Source organism: Ptychodera flava, chromosome 11, assembly GCF_041260155.1.
Source record: "Ptychodera flava strain L36383 chromosome 11, AS_Pfla_20210202, whole genome shotgun sequence".
In the NCBI taxonomy this organism is placed as follows: domain Eukaryota; kingdom Metazoa; phylum Hemichordata; class Enteropneusta; family Ptychoderidae; genus Ptychodera; species Ptychodera flava.
Window position 1 is genome coordinate 9283166 of NC_091938.1, and position 21184 is coordinate 9304349.

A 21184-nucleotide genomic window follows, 5' to 3' on the forward strand; every position below is an offset into this window, starting at 1 on the left:
TGTAATACCTTTCCACCGTTAATTATTAAATATTATTATTACCGTGGACACCAGCGTCAAGCTGTTGTTCAGATTCAATTCGACTTGAATGTACACTGTATCTGTTGTTCATGTTTGGATATGATATCGGTATTAAATGATCAGCAAAGTTGAGAGCATATCTTTCTTGATTGCTAGAATTGTGTAAAAATACTTTTTGAGAATTGGTTGATTATGTACAGTTGACAGTTGTATAAATAACCTCTTACAGTCGTTTGTACTGGCGATGATGATCTTCATCATCATCGTCATCATCATCATCATCATCATTATTATCACCGTGGTCGTTGTCTCATCATCCATCACCATGATCATGTACACTATTATGAAACTCAAACACAATACCATATTGCTAATGGAGAATAAAAATCCATAGAGGTGTGGAGTCTGGTGTCATATACCGCCTACCGGCCAAAACTGCAAATGGTCATCTTGCTACCATTCAGAATCTTAGCTAATCAGCGATGGTTACTGAAACCTCGAAACCTACCTACCTACCCTCTCTCTCTCCCTCTCTCTCTCCCTCTCTCTCTCTCTCTCTCTCTCTCTCTCTCTCTCTCTCTCTCTGCTCAGCCAGGCTAAATAAAGTAGAACGTAACGAAGTAACATGGTAGAGCGTGCTCTTAGTCTAGCGGTGTAACACTGAATCCCCGAAATTACCGAAAGGTTAATAGAATGTAAACTGAAAATGCACATTTTAATAATCTAACTCACAGCAATTCAGCTTTCCCTCGTTCACAGTTTATCTGTATGCTAAACAATGCACGCTGCGTTATAACAATGTGCGGCATAAGTGTTATGTTACCGGAAGTTCCCAATATTTACAATAGTTATACATTGATCTTTAATAGCGTACGTCACTTTCAAGGTGCAGTATATCGATATCTGACTGATCGCCCGTAATATCATGTGGTAACACGCACAAAAACGAAAACCTTTCCATGACTTTAGATACTTATGACTGATTCAAAGAAAGCCGCCATCTACCGACGGAAGTTGAGTGAATTAGGAAATTTCACAGTGCCAACTGTGTGTAACCGATTTTGATTTGAAATATCACATTTAATATTGATTGTAAACAGCCTGTACATGTATATTTGACATCCGGGTAATCGTGTGGACTCTGGTGTCATAACCCGCCTACCGTCACGTTTGGAAGACGGGCAGAACTTTATAAGTGACTGGATGCAACATGACCAATACCGTTGAAAAGGCTACTGGTTCGGCAATTCAAATGTCCAAAATAGGCACAGCTACGCTATGAACTCCTTCATGTAAATGGCGATGCATTGTACAGCTCTCTTATTAAGTACATCATTTTCTTCGGAGATATAAAAAAATGAAACTGCTAATTCCACCTGTTTGGCGTCGTCCAAAATTCTGTCGATAGATAACGTCATCCAATCGATTTGCTGCGTCCCCATTGTGTTACAATAAAGTCGATCGGTATTTCGTCACTTTTGCACTTTCTTTTCCTTAGAACTGACAAATCACCATCAGCAGAGTTCCTATGAACCCCAATATGTACACAATCATAAAATATCTGTCCATAATCATCGCAAAATGGCGCCACTCCTTCTTCAAGTGATCTTCCAGGGACTTCTGCTCGTGAAATGACGTCAGTTTATCGACTTTCTGTCGCAGATGCGTCAATAGTGGGTCACCTTTCCCTCTGTCGGTACTGCAGTTAACTTTAACTTCACTTTCCTTCATTCCGTTCATCTTGTGCGAGTCGGTAAACTGAATGTTTTCTAGGGAGTCCTTTCGGGTGTAATTGACCAACGTGATGCCTGTCGGTTGAACACGAGAGGGCGCTTCAGCGAACTTCGAATCGTCGTATTGGGATATTCCCACGATGGGTCCGAGGTAAGCGAATGCCAATCGTTTTACTCTTGCCGACATAAGGCCTCGCTCTGAACCCGCAAAGTGGTACGACGATACGATGACAGACGTCACCAGGGAAAATGTCACTAATAGCACAGTTGCTGCGTAAAATTGGCCTAAAACGAACAAAAGGTTAAAGGTTTTATTCGCTCAAATTGTATTGATCTACATAGATCTACCGAGGATGTTGAACCCCTTTTCCCCCTCATGTGGGTTTTTGAGCAAAAAACATTTGATAAAATGTTGATTTTTTGATCCCTGTTTAGCGCTTTTGACAAAAATCAGCACTAGTGACCTACCTATCATGGTGTAGAAAATCCAGAGATTGGATATAAATATAAGTCCAAAAATGTAGCCTATTGTCCCCTTTTGCGAAATAATGACCAAAAGATTTAAAAATTATTTTTTCTGAAGGGAAGGGCAGCCAATCCATGCTAATTAAACCTGCTGCCTGATACGTAGAATAGTGGAAAACCTATATTTTTGAATAAAATCTTGAATCTTGTTATGAAATATGTTTTAATTGATATGCATACAACCGGAAGGTTGTTTTGCGTTGTAAGTTCTACTTGCGATGCTGCTCGAAACTGTGAGTATAGCTTGGGGAAAATATGCACCACAGGCAATCTCCATAAGGGAGCATTCGTTTTTTTACAAGGGGGGTTGGTGGAAATCAGGGGGGTTGCCTGTTACGAATCCCGATTTTTTTTGGGGGGGGGGTTCAAATTTACAATCAATGATTGGAGGGGGATCAAATTTTACGAAGATTTGTATGGAGTTATGGAAAAAAATTGCCCTTGTAATTTCACCGAAATGTTTCTTGATTCACCATATTGATTGTTAATATTAGTGTACTTGATTAGACCAGAGCGATTACAAGTCCATTTGTGTGCAAGACATTGAGGGTGCAAAGGGTTACTTAATCAAATCTAATGAAATATTTTGGTGGGGTCACATTTTACTATTGATGAATTTGTGGGTGTCAAATTTTAGAAACTTTATTTTGGAAGGGGGTCGCTTTTTTCATTCCATTTGTCGCTTAAGTTCCACCGACCCCGTAAAAAAAGAGTGCTCCCTAACGTATTGGTTGTCCTGCATATATAGCGCATCTACCCGATGGACTGTGTGAATCACATTTACCTATGAGCGGAATGACATCTGTTGCCGGCATGCTTTCGGCAAACAGCAACAGGAAGACAGTCATGGAGAGCAGTATGGTGATGGCCAGGCTGACCTTCTCCCCTGACTCCGTCGGCAACAGAAAATCCACCACCGTCACTCCGCAGAGCAGCAGGCAGGGCAGTAGCAAAGTGAACACGTAGAAGACTGGACGCCGCTTGAGGTGTAGCGTATACGTCACATCCGTGTACGGGACCCCGGGGTCGTCTGGGTAGTACTCGACGTGGCTCTCGGATGACATGTCCAGCATGTCCCATTCACCGTTGCCGGTGTAGACGCTCACGTCCCCTGTAAGTGACGATAAGGTCACGACCCCATGACATTCAGTTTCTAAGATCTACAACACTACTAAGCAAAGTTACGAGTAAAGAAATAGTTTTTTCTCCATTATGTAGTTAGATCAGCTTTTAGTTATCGGATGAATGTGTTTATCATGATGAAAATATAACGCTGAAATAAAGAACACGTGAATACACCAAGAAAAGGGAAAGTTTTAAGGTATAATGTGCTTGGGAGAGAGATATTCGAGCTCTCAATATTTTACAATACTTTTCTGATCTACCACTTATGAGGGCTCATTTCGAAGCCCTTGGAATAAACAAAATTTTCACCGCCTTAGTTTTGTGGTAAACGAAACTTTAAATTTTCCCATAAGATTAACACAGGGATGGTGGCCTTAAAGTTTCTGGATTTTGAATATCTGCAAATTTAAGGAAAATTGTTTTTTTTTTTGGTACCAACATTTGCATGGCGACTCTTGATATTCCCGGTTTTGAAAGATAAGCTTTCAAAGTTCCCTGGATGAAAGTTTGATCAAAAGTTCAGTCTTCCACTTTCGGGGCCCTTACTACTTCAAACTTCTTTTTTGCTTTGCTCATGTAAAAAGTATTTACTGTACCCGTTCATGGTCAAGAACATAAGAATCATGCGTCATCGTGAAAATGTTTTGTACTGGTGAAACAGAAAAATTTGCCAATAATAAAATTTAAATTTTGCCATCACTCTTGGTGCAAATCCTTTGGTGAAAAAGATACTTTAACGAACCTCCACCGTCGAGTGTCACTTCGAGGCCATCGTACTGCCACGGTCCAAACTTTAGTTGACATTTTTGCTCATCGAACGGGAAGTAATAGGTATCGACAGTGCAGTAGCTCATAAACACCACAGGGGCGGCCCACATGACTTCACCAATGTCGGACACCTTAACAATTTCTTTGCTCAAGAAATCTCTGTATTGGTCATCGGCGCTAAAGAGTGAAACCGTTGAATTTAGAGATTAAAGATGCTTACATTCAAACAATGGATTAATGGACTGTTGATGACATTATATAGAATTACGATTAAATGGAAAACAATGACTGCTAAGATGTGAAATAGATTAGTCAACTCGCAGAACAATGCATACATACATACATACATACATACATACATACATACATACATACATACATACATACATACATACGTACGTACGTACGTACGTACGTATGTACGTACGTACGTACGTGCGTGCGTGCGTGCGTGCGTGCGTGCGTGCGTGCGTGCGTGCGTGCGTGCGTGCGTGCGTGCACGTACATACATACATACATACATACATACATACATACATACATACATACATACATACATACATACATACATACATACATACATACATACATATATACATACATACGTACGTGCGTGCGTGCGTGCGTGCGTGCGTGCGTGCGTGTATGCATGCACGCACATACATACCTACCTACCTACCTACCTACCTACCTACCTACCTACCTACCTACCTACCTACCTACCTACCTACCTACCTACATACATACATACATACATACATACATACATACATACATACATACATACATACATACATACATACATACAAACGTACGTACGTACATACATACATACATACATACATACATACATACATACATACATACATACATACATACCTACCTACCTACCTACCTACCTACCTACCTACCTACCTACCTACCTACCTACCTACCTACCTACCTACCTACCTACCTACCTACCTACCTACATACATACATACATACATACATACATACATACATACATACATACATACATACATAAATACATACATACATACGTACGTACGTACGTACGTGCGTGCGTGCGTGCGTGCGTGCGTGCGTGCGTGTATGCATGCACGCACATACCTACCTACCTACCTACCTACCTACCTACCTACCTACCTACCTACCTACCTACCTACATACATACATACATACATACATACATACATACATACATACATACATACATACATACATACATACATACATACATACATACATACATACATACATACATACATACATACATACATACATACATACATACATACATACACACACACATACACACATACATACATACATACATACATACATACATACATACATACATACATACATACATACATACATACATACATACATACATACATACATACATACATAAATACATACATACATACGTACGTACGTACGTACGTGCGTGCGTGCGTGCGTGCGTGCGTGCGTGTATGCATGCACGCACCTACCTACCTACCTACCTACCTACCTACCTACCTACCTACATACATACATACATACATACATACATACATACATACATACATACATACATACATACATACATACATACATACATCATACATACATACATACTTACATACATGCATACATACATACATACATACACACACACACACACATACACACACACATACATACATACATACATACATACATACATACATACATACATACATACATACATACATACATACATACATACATACATACATACATACATACATACATACATACATACATACATACATACATACATACATACATAACAGGTCACATACAAGGTGTTAGGATACCTACTTCTGATAAAGCACAATTTGAGGAATCCATATATGACTCGCTGGAAATTTAACACCTTTGATGTCTCCATATTCGCTAGAGTTCCAGCGTAGGTACTCATCTTTCCATATCTGGAAATGATACAAGTTCAATGTCAGGAACGACATGAATAAACAGTCAGCTAGCAAGACTTTAGGTAGATTTTGTCAGTTCATAGAACAAAAAGAGATAGACCAAGGGGAATTTGAAGACTTAGTCCTTATGAAAGCGCAATGGCTAGCTAAGAAGTAGACAGTTCGACTTTCTCATTGAAACATAGATCTCTTCATGAGGAAGTAATGCTTGGGAAGACAAGAAAACATAAAAAAGGATTATTTGTGAAGTGTGTTTATCCACTCCAGATTATACCGCATGTTTATAAAGCGTTGACTCCATGGTTAAATGGCAAAGGGCTAAAACGGTTTTACAACTGTGGAATAGATGAATGGTGCAGCGTGGGAGTTAAATGATCAACATTACATAACGTTGTGTTTCATTTATATCCTTGTTCTGACGAACTGCATTGCAGTAGCACCTTATTAATCTGAACTAAAACACCCCCTGGCGGTAACACGTTGTTCTTCCCAGGCCAATAATGTAATTTCATCACCAACAGACCGTTATTAGGTCTAATTGCCCCAAACTCGAAAATTAGTCTTGAATCGAGAATTCGAATAACGCACTGTCGCTTAATTAAAATAGTATCAAAAGCATTCTTCTAACAAGCTTGGACAGACAATATTTACTTGCTAATAACAATGCGTGTGCAATTTTTAATATATCAGATGTTAACATTTTCAAAGCTTTGCCGTTTTGGGACGACTTTTAATTTTATCGCTGTAACGATCTTTTGTATGAATGAATTTGCTTGTCTAAGTCTCACAGGTGTAATTTCTCTGCTAAATTAATCGTCTGCCCCGTGCATTTCCCTTTGTTAAGAGTGATTACAAAGCAATACTTACCAATGTGACCCAGGCATTGAGTTGTAGGTGCTGCTCACGTTCACTCTGAAACAAAAAACGACAGTCTGCACATTTCTCATCAAATCATTTTTCGGTCACGATATTTCCAAAACGTACCTCTGTCTTTTGCTGACTATTTATGTGCTCGATTGCCAGATGCAATTAAGGCATCTTTATTTGATAAATATCAATTTGTTGTTGAGAAAATCAGCTTCGAACTTTCATTTTCAGTGCTACTGTACATTCAACCTTTTTCCCTCACTGTCTCCCTGTCTCGTAGTCTTTCAGTCCACTTCTCAAAAACCTCCGTCACACTATGATACAAACTTAGGGTAAAATTGCGCCCATACAGACATTCTCTCCTTTCTCCGTTCATTAACGCCATCTCGTTTACTATATGAAAGCCTATAAGGCACAAGTTTTGAAGAAAAAATAAGTGTTGTCTCGTGCATACAAGGTGCTATCTTTTACGCACGAGATAGTAATTTCTGCGCACGTGATACCATCTTGTACGCACGAGATAGTCGGTCGTGGGCATGAGATAATATTACATGCGCACGACAAAGTTTCTTGTCGCGTACAAGATAGTATCCTGTGTGCACGAATTGTTATCTAGTACGCATGAGATGAGCTTAATATTTTTTCTTTCAAAAATATCCTTTATTGGCTTTCATACGTTATCAAACGTTGGAGAAAAAAACATTCTCCTTGGACCTTACCAAGTCTAGAATCTGAGAAACGTAGAATATCATATTCACTCCTGTTGCCTGGGAATGATTGTAGACGGGTCTTACTAGTTTGTCGTAGTCATCCAGCAGACCTCTCACCAATTGTCGATAAACAAGGGAACCAGATACACCTAAATAGAAAGAATATCTACTCGGTTGGCGGCGTAAATCCCAGAAATAATTTCGAACTTTTTAAAAGATTGGCAACAACATTGAATACTGTGGCATTATTGTCGTCGGTGTTATCATCTTTATGCATTATATGTCCGATTCTTTTTGAAAAGAAGTTCCTTTAACGTTTGCCTGAGTGAAAAATTTCCCCGGGGTCTGTAGTTTTGAAATAATTCACTCAAAGTGCTGCTGTCACTTTTGATGCGTTTTTTTTTCACAATTTTTGCTCTGCATGCCAATGTCAAGTTATTGTTCTACTCTCCAAAGCACGTTTGAACGCCGTTATTTAGCTTGTCGACAAAGGGTCAATACGAGTAGAATCAATTCATACTGTTGTCATTTGAATTCCAGTCGGGACCAGAATTCCCTTGTCAACAATGACAATGCATTGCACGGTTTACTCATGTGCACGCTAAGTAGACAAGCTCAATTTTGTGAATCTCAAAATTCTTGGCGGACAAGAAATCAGTGTGGTTGACGTAAGACAAACATAGTGACACAATATTATCAAATTAAAGCTACTGGCTCGTTGACGTCAGCCGGACACCAGGCCGGAGACTATTGTGTGCGATTTTCTCATTTTCTCGAATAATTTCAACATTTCGGACGGATTAAAGCTTTCTGACTCAGAAAGATATACAAAATATTGATAGCATTCCAGCACTTTAGTACCGTTGGCTTGAATGATAAAAAGCTTGCATATTTCTTTGCCTGCATGATAACAAGACCTCCGTTTTGGGAAATAGTTTAGTAAACTCACCGGCAATAATTATAGGGATGGATTTATTCAGATAATGCAACAATGCCATTCGTGCAGAATGGGGGCTGCTTATAAATTGGACAAAATCATGGGTTTCTCAAGGAATTGAAAATTCCGCAAGCTCTTTGGTTTTCACTCTCGTTGCAATGCATTGGTTGCAAAGGCGCGTTTCATATTTTGTTTTACAAAATTTTTGTTCAGACAAACTTCGACTAATTTAAAGAACAATCACACCACCTACCCGCATAGAGGCTGGCAACCACTGAGATGAATATAGGCAATGTCTTTCCCAGATATTTGAAGGTCCTGCTGTCCACCATGTTCACGATTCTGTTTGTAAGGTATCTATAAGGTAAATTTAAACACACATATAGTATTATTATACACTTATGTCTATAACCGATATAGTATCGTCTTATTGGGGCAAAGTGACCTTTGCCCTTATAACACATCTACGTCAACACGGGGAAACGAGAGTAGATTTTACATTTTACACAAAAAATATATAATTCTGAACATTGAGTACTTCCTGCAGTGAATAATGATCAGTCAAAAACCTATTCTGCAGAGGGCACACTTGTGCTGCGTGGGCCTAAGTTTCATTTTGTGGGCGTAGCCGACGCGCTGAACGCGACAGGCATCCGTAAAACGCTTTAATAAAACAAAAAATGTTTAAGCTTATCATAATAAGAGAGTTATATCCTCGTACACCGTACACTACGCGTCTCGGACAATACCTCCGGCCGCTGCACGATGTACGATTGTGAATTCCGGTATTTTGTCAATAACTTATGGAGACAAAGTCGCCCATTTTTCATGAATTTTATTCGATACGAGATACCACTTAAATATATTGAATGAATGGGTGACCATGCATATATTCGACCCTGGTTTTAGATACGATATATGAAACCATCGCGAAAATGAATTAATGGTCATGACCGTTAACTCATTTTCGCGCTGGTTCCATGAGATTTGTCTAAAACCGGGGTCGAATGTATGCGTGGTCACCCGAAAAAACAATTTCATGTTCTCAAGTGCCAACTGCAGATATAACCGTGGTGTCAATATAATGTCCTTATCTCCGTTAACTTTCACATCTAGCATAGCAATACCCAGGTGCGACAAGACAGATGTCTGTTTCGGTCACAAATGATCGACATTTTGCCGGTTACGGCATTAGTTAATTAATTGCACGAACAATATTACATGAAATGTCCATTACTAATTGTTAATAGTGTCAACCATATTTTTACATTTTCATCAAACCATTTATCTATATTCATTCATTCATTAATTTTGTTTTAACGACCAATTTGACCTTGGTGCTACTAGGCTTTGAGACTATTCAATTTGAATATAGGATATTGAATGTAATTGAAAAATAACATTGAACCGTAAATGTAAAATCGTTCATCACATCTAATATGTGATACCTTACTTCAAATAATTCACTCGTCTAAAAGTCCATAAAGGATTATTTACTATTCAAAACAACTAATAACGTCTTATCATCAATAGAGATTATTCAAGTACCTCGAATGGTGCGCATGCGTTATATATTTCGCAACGACGTACAAATACCGTATTCAGTCCCAATAGAGAAGTACAAATAGCCCTACACATCAACATATCCTAATTCGACAGAAGGTGATTCGTGTTTTACACAACTAATTTCATTCCATTTTCACGGACAGCGCTTCAAACCTCCCAAAACCCGGCCTCGGATTTCAGTGGCCTCGCACTCTCAGCGCGAAAAGTGTGTGCCCATAATGCAGTCGCGACCCAGAATGCATAATTAATATTTCAGTCGCTTTTAATTAGTAGTCATAATTAATTCAGCTGTATCGATTCCTTGTTTTTATCCTGATAGCAATCTCGTGGCATGAAGACAGCACAAAGCTCAAAGATCCTGAACCGACACTTAATTTTTTTTTGTAATGGTTTGCACAATAACTTTTCCATTTTCAAGGTGAATACAAGAACACTGTGTACTTGAGTCTTTCTGGTTAAATATGTTAAGGCAGTACGCGCTAGGAATTTGAAAGTTTTGTAATATAATTTACTGAGACTTTCCTTGGGGAAACTTTACTCCTTGATTCCGATCAAGAATTAGAATCAGCGATCGCTGTGTAAATTTCGCACGTGAGAAACAAATTACCTACAATAAGATTACATGACCAGCAGAAATGGCAAAGTAAATTATAATTAGAAAATTGCCCCATCAAGGCTGTTTTCACCATCGTCCATTTGAGTCTTAATTGCACATATAAGGCACTGTGGTGGGATCTCAGCTTGGTCAAAGTTAAAAAAGTTAAGTTCTGCGAGGAAAAATTAACGTTATTTCGGCACACCTTAGATCTACTTGTTCGCTGAGTTTTTTTCACTATTAATAAAAATCGTTGCTTATTTCATTCTGTTTCCAAACGTACCTTGGATGTCGACCAGACAGATAAAATGAAATCATAAATATTTTACCAGCTGAGCATCAGCTACAATGAGCACAACGTGTAGTATATATCACGGATATGATACTATAACATCTGATGTGATTATGCCAAAATAGTGTTGAAAGACACAGAGCTATATATTCAGTCGATTTATCATAAGGGAATTATATCAGTCATCGTGACATTTCCTGACTCGTAGAAAGTATTTTATCTTAAGGTGAAGTACTACGAATCACGTCAAAATTAAGTTGTGGTGTAATTTTCTTGAAACTTTGCACAAATATTCTTGGAAGTTGTGCAAGTGCAAAAATGAAATAAAAAATGGGGGTCACCACGCTTGTTTCCATGGAAACGGACGTTAAAATGGCGTCGTTAGAAATAAATAAAAATGATATAATTCACTTAAACTAAAGAAAGCAATCATAAAACGCTTAGCAAATGAGTTAATTTTAATAAATACCAAGACTTAAGATCCATATCTATCGAATGTATAGTTTTCATGATGTTTGTGAAGAAATTTTAACATGAGTATCCACTACAAAATGACGATATCGAAATTATGTCACTACATAATTTTCGAACTTTCTTCCTGTCGCTTTGAATGGTGTCATTTTGACCAAACTTGGCGAATAAACTCCTGACATAATACCATTTAGTTTACACTTTTAATAAAAGGGTGTCACCACGCTACTTTTTACAATATCTCCAGGTGAATGGGTAATTTGCGCGATATAAATGGGAGAGAAATGTTAATTTTTCGCTCATATTAAATAAAAACCAGCTTCCTAGAGGGTCAAATATGACAAGGTTATAGGTCACATGTATTTCTAGGACACTGGGTCAAAAAATTAGGTAAAAGCGCAATTTCAACAATGACAGGTGATGTTAAATACATGCGCTACAAAATAACCCATTTGCGGCAAGCTGGAGTTAAATCTGCGCAGAAACGTTCTAAAGCGTGTGCGCGTCCGAATTCGTCGCCCTTTATCTTAACAGAATGTCGCTCTTAGAGATGTGCCGGTGTGCGCACAAAGGTAACGATGAATCACTCGAAAGTCTAGCTATCTCAGATTTCAGCAAATTAGATAAATCCAAAGTGTGGGCTGAAATTGTCAGCTGCCTAGCATCAAACTGTACCAGATGTGACTACTAGAGAAATGACAAAAGAGTTAAAGGCTTCTCTATTGATACTTGCCTTGAAAACAAATGGCCTTTCATCACTGGCCTGGGTATACTCGACCGACTTAGAATACAATTAGTAATTCCTTTACAAAGGGCAATAACATTCCTTTCGTTGAATTAGGGACTCGTAAATGAACAGAAAAGTGGTCTTTTAAATTCAAAGAAGCGATGTGTTTTTTTGCGTTTTGAGTAAAAAATGTATCAACATTGTAGCCTTGGATTTCATAGCTACCCATATCAAAGGCTGTGTTTATACGCTGGGAAGTTCGATCGAGCTTCAAGAAAGCCTCTAGATTGACGCAGTTTTCAACACTATGCTGCTTTTCGGAAACTTTCCAATGTGTTGTCAAACTTCCGTAACGCCACCGTCATGAAGTCATATCCAAAACATCAATGTATCTCGGAATGTGTTTGTGTAGTGGTACAGTCGTTCGCGGGCATGTCGTAGCAGGAATGCAGCCTGTTGTTGTGATGACGGCATTTGACGTGTGTCGGAGAGACGCCTAACCACACAAATTCCAGCAATATTGTCTGCCCTGTTTACCTTGTCCGTAATATGCATGAGAAACCCCGACACAGAGGAAAATCTCTTTTGTGTCTACAACGAGCGAATCCAGATCACTGTTGTCTAGTTGTGTATACATTACTAGCAGCCTAAAGCAAACCCATTCGTCGCGATTCCGTCTCCTTTGCACGTTCATCTCTTGGAAAAAAGTAAAACGCTAATTATCCAATAATGGTTTGCTTTAAGATAGAACGTGCCTCGGGGCCGATGTTCGGACTCTCAAACTTTAACAATAGTTTTTCGTCAACCGCTCGTAGCTGGGGCTCATTTTCAAGGTCATGCATGGAGTAAATACATTTTTCACCGGCTTATTTTTTTGAAAATCGTAAAGTAAATATTCCCCATAGAGTTAACATAAACATGGCGGCCATTTTGAATGTCAAGGGTCGGTAAATAAGGCAATTTGTTTCTCTGGTAACAAATTTTGCTCGGTGACCATTGTTTTTTATTGTTGATTTCGAATGACTTAAAATTCCTCGAGGAATATTTGGGCAAAAGCTTGAATCTTTCAATTTCGAGGCGCCAACTGCCTTAATTACCATCTCAGCAAATGAGCAGCACTGATCATGTGGATAGACTCCAGCGTGCTCGCAAACATGTTAGTAAAACTGTATCCATTTCCAAAACCATTTCTATACTGTCGTCGACGTCATTGTGGTTAATTGGTTTAGGGACAATCGGGTATTCCTAATGAGAAATTAATTAACCTGACCATCCACCCGCCGTTTGTAGGTTTCAACTAATGGCCAAGTTCATTTATTACATGAATACACAATGTATGATGCAGAATTCTAACTTGTTCAAGTACAAGTGCGTATAGGGGTACGATTTCAGGTTGTCGATGCCTTCAAAAGACTTGTTATTCACGTCTGTATAGAATAAGAGGACAAAGGTGGACCGTTACAGCACGACAAGAAACGAAATTCAGTACACTGCAATTTATTCACAAAACGACGCATGCCCAACGGGTTTCCACTACTGTTGCGAACATTTTCTTTCTTGTCGGCTACTGTTGTTTGTAAAGGCGATGCGCCAATACAACTGAAACCTGACTACTTCATTAACTTTTTTCCTTCACAGATTTAGAGATAATGTGCGAAGGAAAGTCACCCAAGCTTTGATGCAAAAATTTTGAAGTGTTAACAATGGGCGATGGACGATGACATACAACGCAAATAGCACATACACAGACACAAACGATTGCACAAATATGTTCACATAATTACACATTAGGGATTATTGGATTTGTGTGTAACTGTGGGTGCTAACGACTCCGTTTTCAAGTCTTGAGTGGGCAAAGCCACAAAATACTGGTTCGCTCAATTTTGGGTCATTTTTACGTGTGTGTTCCCTAATATTCTGTCTTCGCACGACTTTCCTTGGTCGTGGAATCCTAAAAATGTAATTTCTCTTTACTGACTCGCTCAAGGATCGACGAACCAAAGTTTTACGTAGTAAAAACACTTTCAAGCAACCCAAGCAAGCCACTTTTGTCGTGTTTACTTACACGTCTTTGCGAAGGCTGAGCAAACTAGACAGATACCAAAGCCTTCCAAGTCACGTCTGTACGCCCTGTGCATCACAAACGGAGCGACGGAAAGCAAGTATCATGTACTGTTACATGTATATTGCCTTACCTCCTTGAATTCTTTTGTTTGTAAACTGAGAAAGCGTCCAAAGCGATTGCCCTTTGCATTGTACGTCGGAATTTGCTACGACCAAGGCGTTGAAAAACAAAACAAAACAAAAGGATGGCTAATCGATTCCAATAACCTGGAGACATTCATCAAATTGTTCGCGTCGATTGACACTCAGACTGCAAATTGTAATAGTGAAAGACCTAACTAATCGTCTCATTAGCTGTGAATTTTTAACCGTTCGTGATGGCCTGCTCTCCAAGTTTCATTAACTGACTGTCGTGCGGTTGTCAGATCACTTACATATCTCAGGAAGCCTTCATAGTGATGCAAGGAGAATGAAACAGTTTCCACCTGGTGGTATGTCAAAATGAACGACACAAACAGTTGGACAAATAGTTAAGGTAATATGCACCTCGAAAGTGAAAGACTTAAACTTTTGCTCATACTTTCCTCAGTGAAACTTTGAACCATTCTCTTACCAAAGCAAGAATAAAAATCAGGGGTCACCGTGCAAACTTTGGTACTAGTGAGACAAATAACTTCAGATTTCTCGATATTTGAAATTGAAAATGGCCGCCATCCCTGTGTTAACTCTATGGGAAAAAATAAAATTTTCGATTTTTGAAAAACTAAGACGGTGAAAACTTTTCTTTCGCCAAGAGCTTCAAAATGAGCCCCCACAAGTGGTAGGTCAGAAGAAAATTGATAAAATTTGAAGGCCCGAATTTCTGTCCCCGAGGTGCGTTCTACCTTAAGACTGTACGAGACATTTTTGAGGCAACGGAGTTTGCCGCGCAGGGGATAAAGGGCCAGAAAATATGATAAACAACAATATCTCTGTATTTTCGAATAGCCCGTTCTATATTTATTTCATTTTTCCATTTTCGTTTTTCAGACATGAAAGGTGCATGTAATTTACAACTCGATTTTTTTCATTCAACTCAGAAGAGTAGAGTTAGAAAAGGTCGAAAGACAACTGTGACTCGTAACTGATATGTTCATTGTCTTCGCGAAATATTTGATGCGCTTGAAGTCCAAGAATTTCGAGTGTAAAGCAAATTTAAATTCGTTTTGTGTGATGAACACACAGCAAATCGCATTGTTTATTCCAGAGCGGTTCGAGAAAGTTGAACTGCACTTGAACGCTGTCCGCAAACACACGCATGGTCTGTAAGTTACACGAGCTCTGATAATTTCCCTTTCACGGTAACACCATGCACAGTCCCTCTCCAAGGTTCCTATCTTCCACTGGGGTTAGAGACACGCGTACTTCGTTTTGGTGATGTCCGTTTCCAATTACGCTTCCTGTCTCTTTGTTTTGCATTACATAGTTCAATAACTTGCAGATGGATCTGGGTGTAAACACTTTACTTTGGTGTAGCGTCAGTGGTCAATAAAAAGGTGTTAATCCTGCAATTGACACTATAGAGACGGTAGGACAGAGGCCCGGTTCCGCGCTGTTTACAGTTATATCGAACCGGGCTCTTCCAATCTTGCAAAGTATTAATTAGCAATCCGCCAATACAATTCACTTCAATTAGATAATGGTCCTTCAACACAGTCGAAAATATTATTATACGGCATCTGCGTGAGCATTTCAATTGACGCACTTGTGGTTAAGCGATCGATTTCTATCGATCGATTTTTTTTCTCATTTTGTCACGAGGTACAAATCTGCCAAGGAAAGCCTAACAAGAATAAAGGGCCAGGTTTTTGGATATTTCCACTGACACAAAAACGGCGTCCACGGACATGGCATATGTAATTGATCTGAATCATACAGTGGAAACGCAACATTGGTCTTTCAAGGTCCACAGCGGATTCTCTAGCTTGCAGTCCGCTCTTAAGGCACGTCCTAAGTGATTTGTTAGTTATCGACTCGCTGGTTTGGCCGTTTGACTACAATTCCGGTCATTTGAGTCGCGTTTTCTCTCACTGACGGTATACACACAACATTGTTCATATTACAAGTATAACATCAAGCTAATGTCCCCGAATACTGTCAGAAACAAACGACGTCTTCAATATACAGATATATCACAATTGGATAATTGGTTTCATGGAAGTTTATTTTCCGTTTTCTCACAACCCTACATGATATGCTTGTTGGACAACAGTACTCGTCTGACAGTGCTTGTCATAATATAGCATTACAACGCCCAACTGTGCACACCCTTTAGTACCTGTATTTAACCATAGACCCTCGAGGGTCTATGATTTAACACATTGTCTAATTCAAAAACTTTCTTTGCTGTTGCTATCATGGAGGTAGCACACAGACGTGCTACCTCTCTCCATACTGCTATTGACAGGTCTATACGTATACGCTGCAACCCTATAGAAGGGATATGCTAGGTTTGCTTCATGTTCAGTGCCGATAAATTCTGCAGATCAGCCACGGACTGTATCGCTCCAGGGTCACTGAATCAACGAGCGCACACTCGTTTGACGCGTTTTGGTTCAAAGACTCTGCCTGCAGTTGGCGTCTACATCTGAATGCTGTGTAAAGCAGCGCAAAATGGACTTCAAAGGTGTTTTTGATTGTTCCACGAGACAATTCTGACGTCAAGAACAAGCCTGACAAAGGGGGCTGCGGTAATCCGGGTTAAACCAAAATCTTACAGACAAGTACATGTAGATGGCAAGTACCGATTCTCTGGCAAAATGTCGTCAAATGACACAATTACGGCTAATATGTGATTTACTAAGTCGCCAATCACTTGGGTGTGTCTGTAGTATCGTTCATAATAACGTATGCGAAAAAGATTGCGAATTACTTGCACGTGCCAAAAAGTCATGTCAGTCCGATTGTTTCTTGGCGCGGGTCAAGCGACACAAAATGAGCTCCTGAGTTCTAAAATTTGTGGCTATCAAGCTACAAGAGAGCTTTTGCTTTCTCCGTTAATGGCTCAAGAACAACTATATTTGAAAACAACAGACAGTCATGTGCACTCTGCAAAGCATTCTGTGTATAAGACTTCCGAATTGTCATGTCATCAAAATCCGAACAGCTTACAATCCAGCGAGTCATTTTTTTCGTTCAAGGAGAATTATACTAACACGGTCAAACGTTTTGCGGAGTGACCGTGATTCAAATAACAATAACAGATTAAAACATCACAGCTAGCTGGCTGGTACATGATAGTTTGAAGAATTGTGGAAACTAAAACGATATCTCACCCGACGAGGAGATTACATTTTTACCCACCAAAGAGAAGAATGAAGGCGTAATACTGCTTGTTAAAAGGGCGCCTTTTCTTTGATGTGATTATGCCCACTTCTTTTCTAAAGAGTGTAGCTTCTTACACCGGCACGTTTTCCTAAGTTATCCACACATCTGTATTATCAAAACAAAGTTGTTGCGTTCACACTGAAACAAAGACAGATTTGTCTTATGCCTCTACGTCATCAAAGACGGGTATATTTAATGAACTACAAATTATATCCACTTACCACACGGAGAAGATGCCAAGTTGCAATTACACAAATAATACCTCCATAACAGAATTTCTTGTTTTGTTTTGGTGTTCTGGTCGCCCGAAAGCGTGCCCACAGCCGGTCGATAAGTTAGCCCTTGTGTGTATAGAAGTTTGCCTTTCTCGCTAAGACGCCGGCGAGTAATAGTACCCGGCAAAGAGATGTGATTCGTCCAAGATGATATCCTGATTCGAAACTCGTACAGAAATCAGCTGTCAGTTGATCATGAGGCATCTTAGATTGGGACGGTTGCTCCGTCGTGTGGCATGATCGTGAGCGTGCTACGTGGGACCGACAACTACATGTAGAAGTGGTGGCAAGATCATTGCGTAACGCAGCCTTTGAACCAGTCAACGAGCACTGGTGCGCATGCTTACCAATCGATATGCGTGAAATCGGAAAACGAACACTATATTCACTCTTTTTCGTTTCTGTCCACCATTTAAAGCGTAATTGAAAATAAACTAATTGTTGAGTGTTTACATCTGATGAGTGACACGGCTACATTACGATAATAAACATACAAATTTGTCTGATGAAAGATAACACAATCATGCAAAATGCATATTCATTTGAGCGGTATTATTATGATTAAAACAATACATTATTAATGAAGTGCATTACTTACTAATGGAGATATTACCTTTCGGTAGAGAAATTCAATTGCATATTCCTGAAATGACGTGAAAATTTGCCTTGAGTTGTAACGTTAGCATCGGTGTGCATGAATACGATTGACATGTTGTTCGTATTATTGGGATACCCGTATATTGTCTACCATCTTGACGTCATCTTATGGCCTTCCGACTAATATGGACAAGAGCCGAACGACGATGTCGAGATACTAGACTATGGGCCCTACATCCTACAAAAGCTTCCAATTCAAGCTTCCCGTCACATCGTTTGCCGACCTACCCCGGTAACCCCTCCCCCGCAAACAATAGAATCCCACTTGTCCAAATTGACCTGCTATAGTTTTTTTCCAAAGTTGTCCGGTGAGTAAAAGGGATAAATCATCGGAACTGCGTTCAAACGGTCGTATTGGACCCATACGACCAATGTTGACACTGTATCCAAGGTACGATGGTGATTGATGAAAGTTAAAACATGTCTGTTATAATCTACATTGTATAATTTAAATGTTGCAGCTATGATGATAAGGTGCATCTATCGTGCACGAAATACATTGTTTGTAAACCAGAAACTCGCACAGGCGCAGTTCCGACGACTGTTTCCCTTGAAAGAGTATTTACACGTATTTGGGTAACTGAAGAAATCGCTCACTGCCCGCCCGTTTCCCGCCACACGAGAAAAATCCCGCCAATCAAGAAACCGCTTGTAAACATACTGTAAAAGTCATGTTCACTGTTCTGGATATACCGACTGTAAAAAGAAATAATGTACTGTTGGATTAAAATTTCCGTCCCTGGTCATCTGCTAGAATTCGTCAACTTGAAGGACGCTTTTATTATTAGATCGATGTATAAAAGTCTTGATAAATAATTAAAGAAACCGTAGTAAATTACTAGTAAACCGAACACATTTGCCAAACAAGGAATTGTCCGATCCGTGTTTCATCAACACACTTTCTCATATTGATGCAGATGTAACGGATGTATTAAAAACTGACAATTTTATGAAGTTGCCCATCTGTGAAAAAAATCAAAAGGAAATTCAATATGCAATATGTGACTATACATTAGAATTCAATGACTACGTTGAAACAGGAGCTGTCGATTACAAACCGAGTTCGTAAAAATTACTGTCAGACATTTCCCGCTGCAAAAGCTCCGAACTTGCCATTTCCCCGCACGATATTTTGTCCCTCCCATTTAACAAACCTCCGCCAACAGCAGATTTCTATCCCTTTCCTAACACTAGGCACATTGGCCCGTCTACCGTGTATCAAAGGAACGGTGTTATCGCGTGCGTGTTTTCTCTCCCGCTGATTTGAGAGAAATATACCGTAACCCGAAAGGAAACCCCTTGGGAACACCAATTTCAAGGGAAAACATTTGGTGGCCCTGTTGAAATGGACAAGTCCGCGGCTTACGTTAAAATTATCTTTATTTTTTGAACCATACTCGAAATTTTTAATAGCAAAAATTACATCTGACCTTGAATTGTCTGGAAATATCTTATCTGTACTCGCCCATCTTCTGCACTATTAATTTCGATAGCCTTTTCTTGACGGACAGATTACGATCAAATGAATTCCCTATTTTGTACACCATTCCCAGGTGGTAATAACTATAATAATTATAATAACAACAATAATAATATTTATTTCTAAAAAAGCGCACTACAGTAAGTCTCAGTACTCTTCCCATTACAATAAAAAATACATATAAATATGACATCAAATCAATTCCAGCAATAAGATAAGAATACTATTACCTCACAAGATGGGTTTTAAGATGACGTTTAAAAGACCTAACCAAGACAGTGAGCATCAAAAGAAAGCTCTTTCCACAACAATGGAGCAATTGAAAAAGCACGACAACCATAATTAAGTTTAGAGCCCCTTGCGTCACGCTTGGCCGGTAAGAAGAATTCTGTTAGATGAACGAAGAGCATGCACAGATATATTTATATCCATCAAAGATTGCAAATACTTTGGATATTCTACTGGGATGAATTTTGAACACAAAAGTCGCAATTTTGAGCTTGATTCTCTCTTTCGCTGGCAACCAATGAAGTTGGAATAAAACAGTTGAGATGTGACTGTTCATATTTCTTAGCGCGTGTTACGAGATGTGCGGCCGCATTCTGAACTGCTTGAAGGTTTCTTAAACTCAGCCTGGTAGTCAGGAATCCCATGCATCAGGCTATTACAATAGTCTAGTCGTGAGGTGACAAAAGCATGTACTTATTTCGCTGTGGTCGGCGTATCTATCAAAGAACAAATTTTACCGATTTGTACAGTGCGAAAAAGGCAGCGTAGCGTCATATATACTGAACTTTATCAATGCAGGGTTCAGTACTGAAATTTTACTTTAACCTTATACCGAAAAGTTAGTGTCAATTTTTTGATTTCTTGCAGAGCATTCAAGTACTTCCTTCAATGTGTAGAGATAATGGCACCAATAGCGGGCTATAAAACGTACAAAATTGATCCACTCCCACACAGCTCTTTGTATTAACCTTTCCCACCAGTTCCCGTCGTGGCAATCTCTTTTCACTGAAAGCTTCTTAAAGGTATACAGTC

At 39.3% G+C, this 21184-nt stretch overlaps 1 protein-coding gene across 1 annotated transcript; it reads right to left on the reverse strand.

Annotated features, from left to right (window-relative positions):
• Positions 1-1238: 1238 nt before the first annotated feature.
• Positions 1239-18007, reverse strand: LOC139143467 (neuronal acetylcholine receptor subunit alpha-7-like). Its single transcript, XM_070713806.1, has 8 exons — positions 17953-18007; positions 8904-9007; positions 7723-7862; positions 7004-7048; positions 6024-6133; positions 4147-4349; positions 3064-3390; positions 1239-2039 (listed from the first exon to the last, which is right to left on the reverse strand). Exons 2-8 carry the CDS (start codon positions 8980-8982, stop codon positions 1516-1518), a joined length of 1428 nt encoding a protein of 475 aa, XP_070569907.1. The 5' UTR covers positions 8983-9007; positions 17953-18007; the 3' UTR covers positions 1239-1515.
• Positions 18008-21184: the final 3177 nt, after the last annotated feature.